Source organism: Patella vulgata, chromosome 2 (assembly GCF_932274485.2).
Source record: "Patella vulgata chromosome 2, xgPatVulg1.2, whole genome shotgun sequence".
Taxonomy (NCBI): domain Eukaryota; kingdom Metazoa; phylum Mollusca; class Gastropoda; family Patellidae; genus Patella; species Patella vulgata.
Window position 1 is genome coordinate 43,511,081 of NC_065880.2, and position 16,949 is coordinate 43,528,029.

General features: G+C 32.0%; 2 protein-coding genes across 7 annotated transcripts in view; one reads left to right on the forward strand and one right to left on the reverse strand.

Annotated features, from left to right (window-relative positions):
* Positions 1 to 148: 148 nt before the first annotated feature.
* LOC126811460 (cilia- and flagella-associated protein 298-A) lies at positions 149 to 7,800 on the forward strand. Of its 3 annotated transcripts, none has more exons than XM_050537099.2 (8): positions 149 to 296; positions 695 to 855; positions 1,564 to 1,731; positions 2,844 to 2,911; positions 3,394 to 3,552; positions 4,333 to 4,464; positions 6,704 to 6,799; positions 7,171 to 7,800. In XM_050537099.2, exons 2-8 carry the CDS (start codon positions 717 to 719, stop codon positions 7,273 to 7,275), a joined length of 867 nt encoding a protein of 288 aa, XP_050393056.1. In that variant the 5' UTR covers positions 149 to 296; positions 695 to 716; the 3' UTR covers positions 7,276 to 7,800. The 3 variants fall into 3 exon arrangements, with proteins under 3 accessions (XP_050393056.1, XP_050393055.1, XP_050393054.1); XM_050537098.2 differs by having other exon boundaries at positions 153 to 356; positions 668 to 855; XM_050537097.2 differs by having other exon boundaries at positions 153 to 356.
* A 937-nt stretch (positions 7,801 to 8,737) lies between these two features.
* LOC126810493 (protein eva-1) overlaps positions 8,738 to 16,949 on the reverse strand; it is a 107,707-nt gene continuing 99,495 nt past the window's right edge. For all 4 annotated transcript variants that reach the window (XM_050535587.2, XM_050535586.2, XM_050535589.2 and 1 more), the window contains 2 exons: positions 16,512 to 16,736; positions 8,738 to 15,741 (listed from right to left, as the gene is read on the reverse strand). In XM_050535587.2, the coding sequence (XP_050391544.1) occupies positions 15,443 to 15,741; positions 16,512 to 16,736 (524 nt within the window). In that variant the 3' untranslated portion in view covers positions 8,738 to 15,442. The remainder of the gene's footprint in view (positions 15,742 to 16,511; positions 16,737 to 16,949) is intronic.

Sequence of the window (16,949 nt, forward strand, 5' to 3'; positions counted from 1 at the left end):
ATAATAGATCTTACCATATAGGCCTACTATGCTCGAATGTTCGACATTGGAGAATGCGTCGCTACGTAACTAGTCTTGATCAACCAAACTAATCAAATAGTGGCGAAATATCGTACGCCCTGCTAAACGAGACACAAAAACAATTGCGCGCATGTATACCGGAAACAGTATGGCTGATATTTGTTTACATGTTTTGACAAGTAAACAAGATTTTGGCTCTATTTATTTTCCACACTTACTTAAGGAAGCATTATAGTGAACATATCGACAAGGATCATATATTTGCTATTAAGCACGTACGTATGCTGTAGTTTTATACCTGACTGACAAAATATCTGAGCTAGAGCAGTATTTGTGTAAGTGAAATCTCTATTTTTATGGCACATTATCATTATATTATATTATATGTCAATGTGGGTTTTATTTTTCACTCCTTCAGGCTTCAATGCAAACTACAAATCAGGCGTTTCTTAGGGTATCAAATAATTAGACACTACCTCAGAGAAATATGCACCGAGATATACCATTTTGAGATCCCAAAATGGGGAGGAAATACTCTTTAAATATCTGAAAGTTCAATATCATTGTCATTGATTCATATATATTGAAATTTTAGATTAGCGAAGCTGCAAAGACAGTAATTTCATTTGTACATATATTTTTCTAGATATTGGTACAAAGTTTTCCATTTTAGATATATTATTTAAACACACAAAATGGTAAAAATACATCTCAAGAAAGGCGACGAAAGTCAGTTTTTATATGAAACACCAGTTGACACCCCTGTAGATGATGTTATTAAAGATGTAACTTGTATATATAATGGTAGATTAAAAGTTCAAAGACTCTGTGCAGGTAAGAATTGAAATATCGAATTAGAAATAACACTGCATATTATTGTAAGGTATCATGTCTTCCAGAATATAATAATGAACATTCTCTGCTCAGCAGGGAATATGATAAGCATTATTGCATCGCAGTTTGCTAAACAAAAACGACGTATGTGTGAATCTAATATTAATTTGATTAGCAGAAAGTTATCAAATTTAAGGGAACCTGCGAATCAAGTTTCTTGTCCAAAATTAAGTGAGAAAAAAATGTTTAACAAACGTGATTTACCGTTCCACTGCCTATGGACATTTTAATCTCCTTGATGTCGGTCGACGAGATTAAAAGTAGTCAAAACACTAATTGTACGCAAAACTTTTAACCAGTTCACGATCTAACTGAGTAAATTGCTTTCATTTTTTGCCGTGTAAATGAAGACATGTAATTTTGGAGGAATATTACTACCGTGAATTTGAAGCATGTAGCCTAGGGGTTGATACGCTTTCATTCTATCGTATTACGAAAACACCTAATTTTGTAGGAATGTTACAGACATAAATTTGAATACTGTACTGGAATTGAATATGAAAAATAGCAAGGTGCACCTAATTTTTTTTTTATTCAGAACACAATATGCTACATAACATAAAACTTGGGATTGAGGCAGGGGATATTTGTAAATACTAAAGAAGCAAAACAGCTTTTTTTTATTATGTGCTTACACCTTTTTTGCAGATATAGAAGATTTAAGTTTACATGGTATAGTTTTACCACCTAACATGCAGGGTTTAACAGATGAACAAATTATTGCGTTAAAGTTACACGATGAATGGGCTGATAAATGTATACCTAGTGGTGGGGCTATAGATACGAAAGATAAATATGGTAGAAGAAATGGAAAAGGTAAATTATGTTGCAAGCAGTTTATAAATCATTTGTTTTAATATCTTAATATCCTAACTGTATAAGATAATACCAGTAGGTTGAAATGTCCATATTGAAATATGGTTACATTGTTGTCTTGTCTGTTAGGGTTAATCATAATTTCTGTGAATAGTCTACTTTTAGCACTCGATCTTTAGTGAGATAAGTATTCCTATTGTATTTCAGCAAGTTCTGTTAATTACTACTACTAGTAATGATCCTTGCTCATTTTGTAGAATCTTGTGAACACTTCAAGCAACAAAGTTTATATACATTGTTCAGATTATTGACACAAGGAATCCTCTTGAATAACTTCCAGAGTTATTGCACTTACTCACTTTTGAGAATCTTGTGAATACTTAAACAACAAGAATCACCGTTTGATCACGTGTCCTGTTTTTGTTATTGCTACAAAGTATGAATAAGTCTGTATAATAACAACATTTTCTGATAATTATTTCTAGAGTTATTGCCTTTGAGCATGCTGTACATAAAACTTTGTTAATTTTTAATTCATGTTTAGGGTAAAAAGATATTGCTTTTGATTTATTTTAAGGGGCATTATGGGAGATTAGATAATGAGTTGACAGCTCTCACTATAATAGTTAAAAAATAGATAACATAAATAGAATATGCTGAAAATTTCAGTCAAATTGCTCCACTCTGAACTTAGATATTGGTTTTTGAATTTTAGGCTAGCCTCGATCATCATTACGGAAGTCAGTACAATAAAACAAAGTCTCGATTATCCATTTTTACGTTTAATTATCCTTTACAAAATGTATTTCAGTCCGCTAAATATTGCAGGCTAGCTATGGTCTGGATAATTTAATTAATGTCTAATTAGTAATTTAGATAGCATTTCAGGCCTAAAGAAAGACCTGCAATAGGCAGATTTAGCTTTTGCATAATGTATGTTTAAAGAATCAAAATGTAATAACTTATGTGGACAGCTCGATCGACCTAGCTCCTTTGGTATTTAAATTTTGTTGCCTATCTTTGAAAATAAATAGGTACTACAAAAAGTGTACATAGAATTGGTATACTGGTATATGTGTAAAGTTTCATATTTGTTTATTTTCTATCGTTAGCACCTAATAAACAAATGCAGGAAGTGTTAAATAAAACAATTCAAGCAGCTAAAGATATGATTTCTAAGGTAAATATTCAATTTGATTCATACAAACATTGTTATTAATACACTATGAGAGCCACTCATACTTGTACATAATAAAGAGGAATCATAACAAAAAAAATTATTGGTCTAAAACTTATTAAAATTGATCAGTTGACATTACTTTCTATTGTTTTTATATCATCATCTTTATTTGCCTAAAGCACCTTTGTGAAATATTGGAGGTTATCATTTCCATACATGAGCTCTAGTTGATATATAACCTAGGTTTTTTGTTAACGGTTAATTTACTAGCTAAAGAATACCTTTCTAACCTTACTGTTGTTAGATTTAAATTTAAAAAAATGGTTGTTAGCCTTTTCACCCATTGCAGCTTTACCTACTCTAAGTATTGGTTTAAGTATGGAAATTAATCGATATTTGTGCAGTATAGATTTTGTGTTAAGCTTAATTAAAACAATTTGATCAGATTTTTAGTAACAAGTAATTATGTTTTCTATACATAGAAAAAGGTTGATGCAAATGTTCCAGTGACACAAGCCACTATAACAGAAGCTATAAGTATATTAAAAGGTGCTGTAACTATAGTTTATCCTATGGGTTTACCACCACATGATACAGTTAGACATGAACTAGAAAATACAGAAGATTTGTCTGGTACACAGGTAATGTATCGATAACAATTCCATTGATTGCTTAAATTATTTCCTAGCAGATCTAAATTATCTGATCAAATGTGAGGCTTGGATGCAATCTTTATATCCTTGCAATCATTTTGCAAAATGAAAGGAGATTAAAAGTATTTCATCATTCAAATGTGAATATGAACATTTTAAATTGACAGAATGAAACAATTCAGAATTGAGTTCTCAGTTTTACTCCAGTAAAACTATTCACAGGATTTATATGGACCCATACCACCAAATATTCCCTCGATTGGGTTAGTCACAAATGTAAAATGAAATGAAATGGGGTTTAACATCCTACTGCTCTGATCCAAATGGGTACTCACAAATGTAGTTCCTTCTAATGACGTCCTTTCTAGGGTCATAAAAAAGTTTGTGATTTTTCCACACCAGGTTTTTGTGAATATTCTTGATTTTAAGGCAGAAGAATAACAACAGAGTTGAATAAATTTAAATGTTCTGCGGATGGATGCATTGTTACATTGTTACTAGTATGCTTGTTCAAGTTTGTGTATCTCGAGACCTACATGTTAAATCTCAAACACCCTTTTGAGCAAGATGTTGCAACATGTTGCTCCATCTATCATATAAAGCGTTCATCTTAATGAACATTTGGGAAAGAGTTAGAGCTGGGCAAAGAGGCAAAAATTAACATTGAAGTCAAATGGGAGAGTCTATGATGGACTGTATTTTTGTAGTTATTCCCCATTTATGCTCAGTTGAATTTGATTTTAATATTATTTTTTTTTTATGTACCAGGCATCAACAGAAATTATCGAAGAACCCAATGCTTCTTTATGGTGGGCAGGAAAAGAAATCCTAAGAGGCAAAAAATTGTCTGATTTTGTTGGCAAAAATGATAAAACCAAAATTGTAGCAAAGATTCAAAAGGTATTTATTGAAGATCTGTTTAATTTTTTTTTAGAAAGAAATTGGGTAATATTTACAGACTAAACACATCTTGTAGTTTTGATCTATGTGTGAGAGATAGCTTTAGAAATAAATTCCAGAAGGGATACTTCAAAGAGGTTTCCCCTCTATTGTAGTAATATGCATGGCGGGATTTGTGCAAAAGAACACATATGTATAGTAATATTATGGCCTTGACTAATTATTCTACATTGTTAGTGTATTAGCTATGGTATGAGTTTATTTTAAAACCCAAATTTTGTATGAAATATTATGACAATAACAGGACATTGGGGTCTAAGGCCAAGGATAAATTCTATTATCTATTACACTCATATGTGGAATATTCCATTCCATATTTGGCTGAGTCATGTGGTCATTAGACTTAGTGACAAATCATCATAATTACATACATATTTAAACAATAGATAGCAAAAGTTAAGGCATATAAATAAATACATTTGAGACGTGGACGATTTTAGTTAACCATATAGTTTTTAGAGAGCAAACAACATGTCTTTGGGAGAGACTATTGAGGTTCAAGTGGCAACATCTGGGTTAAGAGATGGAGAGAATGGCTTTACTTTTAATCTATGTTTGTAACTTATGTATCCAGCTTGATATAAAACTGTAGAAACCATACTTTTGTTCCTGTCATCTTGTTATTAATACAATATTTTGAGACTGATAACATGGGATATCAGAATGACATTTAAAGATACATCTTAACGGTAGAGATAAAAATATATACACAATACGAGTCATAAGATAATTACAAATATAACCAGAGAGAATACTAGACGATTAAGGGCTGTTCCAAGTTATGTAGTAAGAAAAGAGTTCATGGGTCATATTATGTCGGATGTGGTGACCGGTTTTGAGGGTATGGTCGCTTTCCACGTCTGACAGACAACCCATGGTACTACACTTTTAATACGCCCACATTTTCTTGTGGACGTATCCGTCCATCCGTTCGGACATCCGTCTATCCGTCCACAATTTGTTTGTTGACACTCTACAGGTTACAATTCTTATCCGATTTTGACGAAACTTGAAATATAGGTTTACCTCCAAAAGATCTTGTTTCTTTTCAATACTGGCATGTATCAACCAAAACTTCATAGATTATGGCCCCAGATTGTATGGAAAAATCAATTTTTTAGCTTGTGGACACTCTATAGGTCACAATTTTCATCTGATTTTGATGAAACTTGATATGCATGTTTATTGGTTGTTTCGATATTGGCGCATATCGGACTGTAACTTCCTGAATTATGGCCCCTAAATGTAAAAAAGTCGCGTTTTTAACTTGTGGTTCCTCTAGAGGTCGCAATTACTATCCAATTATTACACAATTTTGATCTGATTTTGATGAAACTTGCAATATATGATTATAATCCAAAGATCTTGGTTCCTTTCGATATTTTCGCATATTGGATCATAATCTCCTGGATTATGGCCCCTGATTGCATGGAAAATCTTGTTTTTAGCTTGTGGACCCTCTACAGGTTACAATTTTTATCCGATTTTAAAAGCGTTCAAATGTATCACTGTTACACCCTAATGACGCTTGAGTTCGAAAATTGGACTGAAACTGCATGACAAAATGGCCGCTCCTTGTGCGCAAATAGTATAAAAGTATGTAATTCTAATGTTGTGGACTCTCTAGAAGTCACAATTTTTATCCAATTTTGATGAAACGTAAAATATATCTTTATATCCCAAATATCTCAGCCCATTTCGATATTCGCACATTTCAGACCATATGTTCCTGGAATATCGTTTCTTTTTTTTTATCTTGTTCTCTATCCATCTCTTGCAAAATGTGGGTGTATCTTGCCTGGCAACTAGTGTTTCTCATTTACTGTCATGTCTATTTTTTTGTATTGCATCAAACAAAGTTAAGGAAGTGGTTTTGAAATTGGCTCCATCCGTCTTGTTTTTGTGTCTGAATATCTCAGAATATATTTACGAAACTTTGTGCACACATTACTCTATTATAGTAGTTGTTCCTTTTGCTAATTAGAATTTACTCAGATGTTTTATTTTTGTGTTTCCATTGAAACAAATGTTTATTCCAGAGAATATCTCATAATGTCATTATGAAACTTTGAACACACATCAATCTATTTTAGTAATTTACTGATTAGATTTGTTATTGGATTTAACACGTTTCGTGTACAGAGTCTTCTTTTTTTAATGTAGTTTATTTATATTCTAGAAAGGACAAGGGGCTCCAAGTAGAGAACCTGTAGTTAGCGAAGAAGAACAGAAAAAGATGATGGCATATTATTATAAAAAACAGGAAGCAATGAAGGTAAGACTGATAATCGGGAATTAATCAAGTGGTCCGATGGCCGAGTGGTCTAACCATGTGCTGATTTCCATCTACTGCTAGAGACCCTTGAGCTCATACAAATTATACAAATAAAAATGTACAGTATGTTACTTACAAAATCAACTGTTGAGTGGATGTTAATACTTTTTCTCTGTCTTTGACTGACAAAAATATGGTGACTGGATAGGATTGACGTGTGTGATCTCATGATTACTCTTGGCAAATAAAAAGAATCTCAATAAGAAACATCTACATTATGGGAAGTTATGACATAGTCTGAATATCGTTCAGGAAATACTGTGTTTTAAAATTGAGTTACTTGTTACTTTTAACTATTACCTATTTTACAGAAATTAGAAGCTGATAGCGAGGATTCATATCTTGACGCTGCCTGGGCTGACAGTAACCATTTAAAAAGACAATTCCATGGGATAAGCAATTTAAAATTCAGATAATAATTACATTCTTCCATTCAACCATCCATCAAATAAACAATGATTTTGAACAGTTACCTGTATTTGCAACCTAAGGAACTGCTTTGTTTTATTTTCATAATTTGTAAAATGTATTATCAATTTTGTGTTCAGTCATTTCTTAATCAAAGTGTAGATAATTAATAAAGTGCTCTATTCTATAAACGCTATATCTTCATTTCAGATTTTTATAGAAACAGTTTTCTTTTAAATACCATAAACAAATTGATATACATGTATCTATATCACTGATGATGAAATTATATATCACATATCAATTATTGTGAAATTATATTTCATGTCTGCTATTTCACAAAAATGAAAGATAATGAATATAAAGTGTTTTTCTGCATTTTGGGTAAAGAGCACCCCATTCTTAGTTCATACTAGACTTGTGTTGCTGATATTTTATCTTTCTGGTTATATTCCTTATATTAGCATTATGATGAATTGTTATTTATTTATCTTGTTTTTATGTAAAAATAAAACTATTTACTACTGAATGAAAATTAATTTATTTTCTTCATGGTTTATTTATAAAAATGACACTTAGTTTTAGGTTGGTCAATAAGTAACAAGCATTTGGAGAATGTTGATGTCTGCCTATAACATCTTAAAAATGTGCTTTTAAATCTTCCAGCATTTGAAGTGGAGGCAGACCACCATTAAATTTCATCATCTGTTACCCAGAATGTAGTTTCTTTCAATACTAGTCACTCTCTCCCTACCTTTTCTCACCTTTTTCATGGTCATTTATTTTAAATTTTTGGTCTAGAATTGAAGAAGAGAGTTCGCATTGACATTTTCTGCCAGGTTTTGGTAAATATTTATGGTTTAGAGGCGCAAGGATAACAAAGTTAAGGGGATGGTTACATGTTTTTAGTATGCTACTTCAAAAATTCAGTTTTCCACCAAATACAAACCTTGGAGAAAATAAAATGGCCATTTCTTGCTCAAAATTTTGGGAAAAGTTGTAGACGGTCAAAGAAACCTGAATTAACGTAGAAGTCAGTGGGAATGATGGTCTGCGTCCAAATACAATAAATTGGATTATCTCCCTTTAGTCTTCAGTTGAATTGGTTTTTGACATTTTATTGGAATTTCCTTATTGTTTCAAAATAAAGATAGGAGTATAAAAATAATCAATAACATATTACTGTACTGATATCGTGTGAGAATCTTGCTTCAAGAAGCTGAGCTGAAGACTAAAATGAGATAATTTAAAAAATCAGATTGTTTCAAAGAAAAGAACTGCGATGTTCTTGCCATTTCTCAAAAACGTCCATATTTGCTACCTGTGCCTTTTTTACCATAGTAGACTGGAAGAATATGTTAAATATCTTGATTAACAACAAGATTTGACACTTACTCGGGAGCAGGGGGTGGTGATGTATAACCAATGACCGCCGCTTCCCATAAAATGAGCAGAAGAAACCAAAGACAATTACATTTATTACATTTATTAAAATTCATTAATATTTACAAATATACAATAATAAAAACAGTAGCAAATAATCAAGTGGTAATTCCATGTACATGAACTTGTTTATTTAGAGAATGGTTTTAATGAACATCACAAAAAAAAGCAGTAGAAAGTAGTCAGGCCATCTTTAAGCTTGTTGATGAATATGCTCAATGTTTAAATATACATATTCACATAATCGTATCAAAATATTAACAAAGCAGATATATGTATTCAATTTAAAATCCTTTTATTAAGGGGAGCCATGGTGGCTCATTGAGTAAGTCGACCAGATTTTCCTACATGGTTTCCCTTTGTCAGTGATGCTGGACAAAGGGCCTAGCAAAGAACAGCATCTAGTCGTGTGGATGGACGCAAAACCAAGATCCCATGTAAGTATTGGCATGCACATAAAAGAATCCTTGACAGTTGGAATTCGAAATAAGAGCTGACCAGGCAAGATGTCCCTCATAGCACACTGTGTGGTGTATGGCTGTCTTCAGCCCAATCATTTCCATAAATTATGTGTATCTTAGAAGTCAGTAATAAATTAAGAGTCCTAGTAATTGTAACAACAAGTTCAACCATAATAATAGTCGGTTCTGTTCTACAGATACAAGAAACTGACTACACATTTTGGCAGTTCTAATAATATTTACATAATTTATACATGTCAATCACAAATATAACAGACAGCAACATACATGTCAACAACTGTATTTACAATTAGCTGGAAAGAAAACACAGAATTCTTTTTTTTAAAAGTTAAAACGTAGAAAAATAAAATTAAAATACTTTTCATTAAATTTAAAGACAGTCTAAAATGAGCTTAGATCTCTGGCTTCGAGAACTCCAGGTTTAAAAGTGACCCAAAGTAAAAAATGAAATCAACAGCATATAAATAAAATAAAGCATTTAAAGGTCACTGGAAAAGCTTCATAATTTTTTTAAATAATGCAAGTAATTATGTCAACATATCCTTTCCATAAGTATTACATGATCCCGAATGTCAATGTTACCTGCCACAGGTAAATTTCCACAGGTCGATTTCCACCATTCTCTGTGAGTAGTCGTAACTTTTCGCCAATACACAAGCCATGACGTCACTTTAGTCCTTCTGCTTATAGAATTAAAAAAGACTAGAATATGAGCAGAAGGACTAAATGACATCACAGATTGTTTATTGGCAGAAAGTTACGACTACTCATGGAGAACGGCAGAAATCTACCTGTAGAAATTTACCTGTGGCAGGTAACACTGACATTCAGGATCGTGTTATACTTATGGAAAGGATATGTTGACATAATTCCTTGTATTATTTAAAAAAATTATGAGGCCTATCTGGTGACCTTTAAAGGTTGTTTATGATCAGGTATTGTTAAAATTATGTAACATATTAAGAAGCAGAGTAAAAATTCAATGTTTTTTTCTATTGCAATTTTTTTTATACATTTATCCTAGTCTGAAGCTCTGTGATACATTTTCTAAGAAATACAAACTTTCAGTTTTCATATGGAGTTTGCAATAAGTCGAGAAATTCCATGCTGCATAAGTGGCGTGATTATCAAATGTTCAGTTTTGGGATTTGAAACTTTCAGATTTATCAATGAATACCCTTTAAAATCTGTGACTGCTTCTTTACACAAATAATTTTATATTACAATAGGTTTCCAAATTATTATGCTTTATTCAAAATTGATAAACACAAATCAGTTAAAAAATAATTTATATGTTATATCAAGGATATAAATTTTGTTTTCAAAAATTCTATTAAAAGCTTATATGGAATGAGTTACTTTTATAACCCACTATACATTTTATTATGTATGAATCGTTTTACAAGACAAAAACAACCTTTCATATTATAATCTTAAATATCATGAACTTTATATATAGTATGACCACATGCTTCATAATTGGCAGAGGATTGAATCCAAAGAAAGTTTTCTACATAAATCTAGAGCGAATAAAAACAAATCAAATAACAAGATTCAATTATTTTTTTTAAATTCTGTCTAGTAATAATTACAAATATCAGCAACACAATGGCCTATTCCATTCATGTGCTGATATAGAGCATGCAGTATGTGGTCAAACTGTATATGGTTCTAATATAAATGTATAACAAGCCAACGCCAACAGTGAGGCTGATGTCCCCCACCGAATTCCCAAAATAAATAGATGACAGATATTGATTAATTTCACATTTATCTTTTTCAAAACTATTAAGCAATTAAACTGATTATCTATGCCTAATCTAAGCCTAAAATGATAACATCAAACTCAGTCAGGTTTTCAAGTACCTGGTAGTGAAACTGTACACTAAGTTTCATAAAACTCCATCGGTTAGAATCAAATTTATGAAATTGCTTAGCTGTGCTTATCTTTAATGGGAAATTTTAATCATTGAACTCAGTCAAGACATGCACAAAATAAACATCTACATCAAGTTTAAACATTCTACCTCAATCAGAAGGCGAGTTATTGTGTTCTAAAGTCTCGACTATTTAAATTGCTTATCGATCTGCTTACCCTGAGCAGAGAATGCTCATTATTCAACTTAGTCAAGGTATTGATGTAATGAAACTATACACCATGTTTCATCACTCTCACTTTATTAGAACTTAAGTTACCCTAAGCAGAAAATGCTCATCCTTGAACTCCATCAAGGCATTCACCTAATGAATGCCTATACCAAGTTTGAACATTCTACCTCAATTAAAAGGAGAGTTAGTGTCTTCCAAAGTCTCGACCAATCAAATTGCTTATCACTCTGCTTACCCTGAGCAGAAAATGTTCATTATTGAACTCAGACAAGGTATTGATATAATGAAATTATACACCAAGTTTCATTACTCTCACTTAATTAGAACTAAAGTTATCGTGTCCCACAGCATCAACCAATCAAATTGTTGATCTCTGCTTACCCTAAGCAGAAAATGCTTATCTTCGAACTCCATCAAGATATTATCATAATATATACCTACACCAAGTTTGAACATTCTAGCTCAATCAGAAGGAGAGTTATTGTGTGACGGACAGACGGACAGAACCATTTTAATATTCCCCTGCTTTCTTTGAAAGGCAGGGTACAAAAATAAAATGGTCATGTACTAAAATGCTAGATCAAATGAGTAATCAGTCATATAGAGATATATTATGCATCTTTTCTCGATGTACTACAGCTTCTCATCTAAAGCTTTTTATGTCTTACTTTTTGAAATTATTTCAAACAATGCATTTCAACATATGTCAAAGTTCATTAAGTATGAGGGCCTTTCTTCATTCACAGATTTTAGAACAAATCCTATTCACTCAATAATTTCATGCTTTATCATGTCCATGTATAATTTTAAGTTCCTCATGACCCTAGTCAGATCATAATTTCCCTACCTTGAACTTTGTTTCTGGTAAATCAACTTAGTATATTGTCAAGACAACCAGGAAACTGACCTCATCTGGCTTTCAAGGATTAGAGAACAACAGTTCTTGAAGAGAACTATTTATATTCATTCTCACAACAGTACTATATACTAACTACATTTTCTTAAAATGTCATTGTGTCATATATACTTCTATATGACTATTATCAATACATTATACTCCTGTTAATACTATTCTTATTGCCCTATATACTACATGCCATTTTCATTCTTATATGACCATCTATCTTAAAATCTTTATTCTGAAAGATGTCTTAAGTAAGAGCTAAATCTATATACTGTATTGCAGGGGCCTCAAATGTTACATAGATTATTAATTAGACATTTATTCAGCCAAGAAGCCCATAATCAACTCTCTAGAGCATAGGATTGCCATTTAATAACTTGATTTAAACACGTCCACATTTTGCAAGAGATGGATAGAGAACAAGCTAAAAACAAAAGAGATTTTTCGTACAATCATTATGGTGGAATTGTGATATATTTAAACAGTTTTTAAAATGGGATAAAAATTGAGACCTCTAGAGAATCCACTAGCAAAAATATACGATTTTTCGTAAAATCAAGAGCCATAATCCAGGAAATTACAGTCTGATATGCACAAATATCGACCGGAACCAAGATCTTTGGGTTATAAGAATGCATTTCAAGTTCCATGAAAATTTGATAACAATTGTGACTTCTAGAGGGTCCACAACCTTGGTATTACATACTTTTACACTATTTGTGTACAAGGAGTGACCATTCGGTCTGATTTTCACGAAATTCGAACTTAACTGACATTATGGTGTAACAGTGATATATTCCAACGGTTCTTTAAATCGGATAAAAATTGTGACCGCAGTGGGACCACAAGCTAAAGACGTGATTTTTCGTACAATCAGGGGCCATAATTCAGGAAGTTAGAATCTGATATGCACAGGAATCAAGATCTTTGGGTTATATCATCAAAATCAGACGAAAATTGTAACCTCTAGAGTGTCCACAAGCTAAAAATGTGATTTTTCGTACAATCAGGGTCCATAATCCATGAATTTATGATCCGATACATGACAATATCGAACGGAACCAAGATCTTTGTTAGATAGACCTATATTTCAAGTTTTGTCAAAATTGGATAAAAAAATGTGACCTGTAGAATGTCCACAAACAAATTGTGGATGGCAGGGACAGGGGCAATGGCATAATACGTCCACATTAAAATGTCATAATGTTAATATGACGTCATAGCATATTAACATTATGACATCACTTGTTACCATGACTAACCTTGTACTGCAACTGTATCATTTGTGTAGCTTGTATTCTCTGAAGAAGTAGGTTTTTAGACTTACAAAACGTTAGATACTATAAAAGATGGTTTTGTGATACCCATGACTTAACCACTCCTACTACTGGTGTCACTGTATCAAGTTTATTATGACTTAGATCCCATCTAAGTTTATGTTATTCAAATGGTTTTGGATTCCTCTCTCTTTATATATTTGGATTCACATTAAAATGTGGGCGTATAAAAAGAAATCATACCATAGATTGAATAATGATATTTTTGGTTGTTTTTATAAAACAAAACAATATCAAATAAATATTTAATTATTTACAGGACAAAAACAATGATGTATAAACATGAGTACACATACAAATCATATAAAACAGTAAGAAAACGACTTGATCCATAGCTCAACAGTAAGAAAATTCTCAATGGTTAAATTAAATAATTCTCCTAAATTTGGAGTATAAAGAACATGGATTTCACTCCAAAATATTGATAGCCAGTCAACTCTGATATGTGATCAGTGTTTTGTTTCCTCAAATTAGCAAGATACTTTTTTTCAATTTTTTTCATTTATTTTTAAGTATTTTTCCACTTAAAAATATAAATTTAAATGTTTTATTGTGTTTTAAAGACTATATTTTTAAAAATTTAAATTTCATGGCATGTAAATTGACTTGACAGTTAAGTTATCCAGCTTATAAAGACTCACAGGCAAATATGACTGAAGCCAGAGCCCTCACACAGAAGCAATAATTTAATGTTTTAAAAAAGGGAAATTAAAAGAGCTTTTACTTTCATGAATTTAACAACTGTGGTTAGCAGCAAAACAGAATATTTAATTATTAACAAATATAACAGAACATTTTTAATAGCAAATAAATATCTATGTACAATGATTTTACATAATTAATAAACCAAAAAAGGTGAATAATAAAATGAACACAATGATTATTATATGTAATAAGATAATGAACTTATTCAGCACTTTTCAATAGTTATAAATTATCATATATTTATACAAACTATTCTTATTTCTCGATAACATTTGAGTAAGTTAGAATCCATTATTGAAAGAAATAACCTTAATATAACAATCTGTACCCACTTTTACTCCACAGCCAAAACCAACAGAACAACAAGCGTGGAAATAAGACACCTATCACTGACTGACAATGTCTATACTATATACAGGCAGGCTTTAACAGGTACCAATCATCTAGTGCCTGTCATTTTGTCTGTCTGATTTGTCTTTTTTCTGTGTTTTTATAAATGTTTTTAATATATGTCTGACAAAAATTTCAACAGTGCCTGACATTTGGTCAGATACAAAAAAAATCATTATTTCCATGCCTGCAGAACAATCATGCTCACCAGCGCCATTATTCACGGTTAAATTCTTATGCTTCTGGCCTAATTGTCTGATGATCTGACATTTGATTTCTAGTATTGACTAGGAACTAATCATGGATATTTTAAGTTATTGAGAAATAAGCCGTCACTATCTATGATGAATTTATGATGTATTACAAATATCAAAATTATAAATTTAATTTATATATGTTTACATTATATATAAATATTATTCCATAACATAAAACTTCCTGAGATAAAACAATGAAAACAATATCTGACATTATAAAATTCTGAGCTACATGTATGGTATGGAGTAAGTACATGTATATTGAACAATTTGTAATCATTATTTGAATCATCCATCTTGAATTCACATTACCACTTAGAAATTCATTCTCGTAATCCTTTATGTATCCATTAGAAATTTCCAAAACATGATTTTTTTATTTGATGTTCTGAAAGTAACTGGAACACAATTTCATTAGAATTTTTCCTCTTATTTGATGTTGTAGATAAATGGCACTTTTTTGTTTAGTGTGGGTTTTTTTTTTGTTGTCCTTTTTGAGGTACACAAAATGTTTGACACAACAAACAAATAAACAAACATCTTTAATTTCAACCATAATAATTACTCAAACTACGATTTCCGGGGTCGTTATTACGCAGTGTTCCTCGCGGACTAAATCTCACAACCTCAATTCTATCTAAAGAATCGGAACCATCTAACATGGGTGTTTCTAAAGAGTTATGATTATGTCCCATATTATGACTATGTGTTGGTTCAGTCACATCTAACTTTGCACGCATATTTCGTTTATAGTCTGCTCCTATTTTGATTAACATAACTGTTAGTAAAACTATAATACCAAAACTGACACCTATCACAAAATATAATATAGCCTTCTCTTGATTTCCTGAAATAAGAAAATACAAATTTTAAGGAATATTGCCAAATATAGTTGTATTCAATGATGTAATTTACCAATGACACAAAAACTGTTGGCTGTCAATGACCCGGTTAAAAAATGTAGAAACATGTTTTTTGCTGATGTTAATTATGGGATTGTAAAGGGGCGTTTTAAGGTTTATCAAGGCGGAGGATATACTATTTTGAGGGCCCTCTTTCGCAGGGGGGTCTCTGCTCCCAGCCACCAGAGGTCGAGAAATTTTTAAAAAAAGAAAACATTTTGGTGCATTCTGACATATCCTCCAGTAACAGTGTATAGAAAACGATTGACTTGGACTCAGGGGGGCCCTTTCCTTTGGCCAGAGGGGCCCTTTTGTTAGACGTGGGGCCTTTTTGTCTGCCTTTAGGGCCCTCCCTAACTAGGGTACATTTTCATTTTTCTCATTGGTCTTAGCGTTTTTCTCCCGTTTTATCTTTTCAACTTCTTTGATTTTTATCGCGAGGAGGCTGGCCCCTCCAGCGCCTCAGCTATAAAACGCTTTTGGGATTGTAGTCATACTTGCATTAAGACTAACAGCTTCATGCCATTTCGTCACCTTTCTGTCACCTTAAAATGTTGTGTGACATTTGAAATTCATTCTAATATATCATATCTTAACAAAGGGAGACAACCACAACAACCTTCACACTTCTACAACTGCAACCAGAAAACATGCACACCTATTTACATTTATTCTCCCTTCTTGGAAGGAATCACTGATCAATAATATCAATTACCTTTCAAGAAATACCAGGCATTAAATAGATCTTGTAAAAAGCCCACAGGGGCATCTCGTTGATTTCCTACCGCCACGTTTGCGGTTTCGTTCATACAGATGATGGTTGGTACAGTTTCACCTCCAACTTCTTGTTGATCTTTTTTATTATTATTATTATTACTGTCTTTAGTATATGTTATATGATGGGTAGGATTTGGTCTATTATTATCAGGTTTTGCTGCATCTGAGAAAATTAATGATTAAATGATACATGAATAATTTTACAATTTGGAAAAATATAGGTCTAATTAATTTTTAAACTAAACTAATCCTGTTTGGCTATAATGGAGCCGCAGTGACTCAGTGTGTAATAGCCTGGAGATCTCAGGTTTCGTTCCAGGTGTTGGCCTAGAATGTTCCTTGGGTTTTTCCGGCATGGTTTATCCATTTCAGTGAT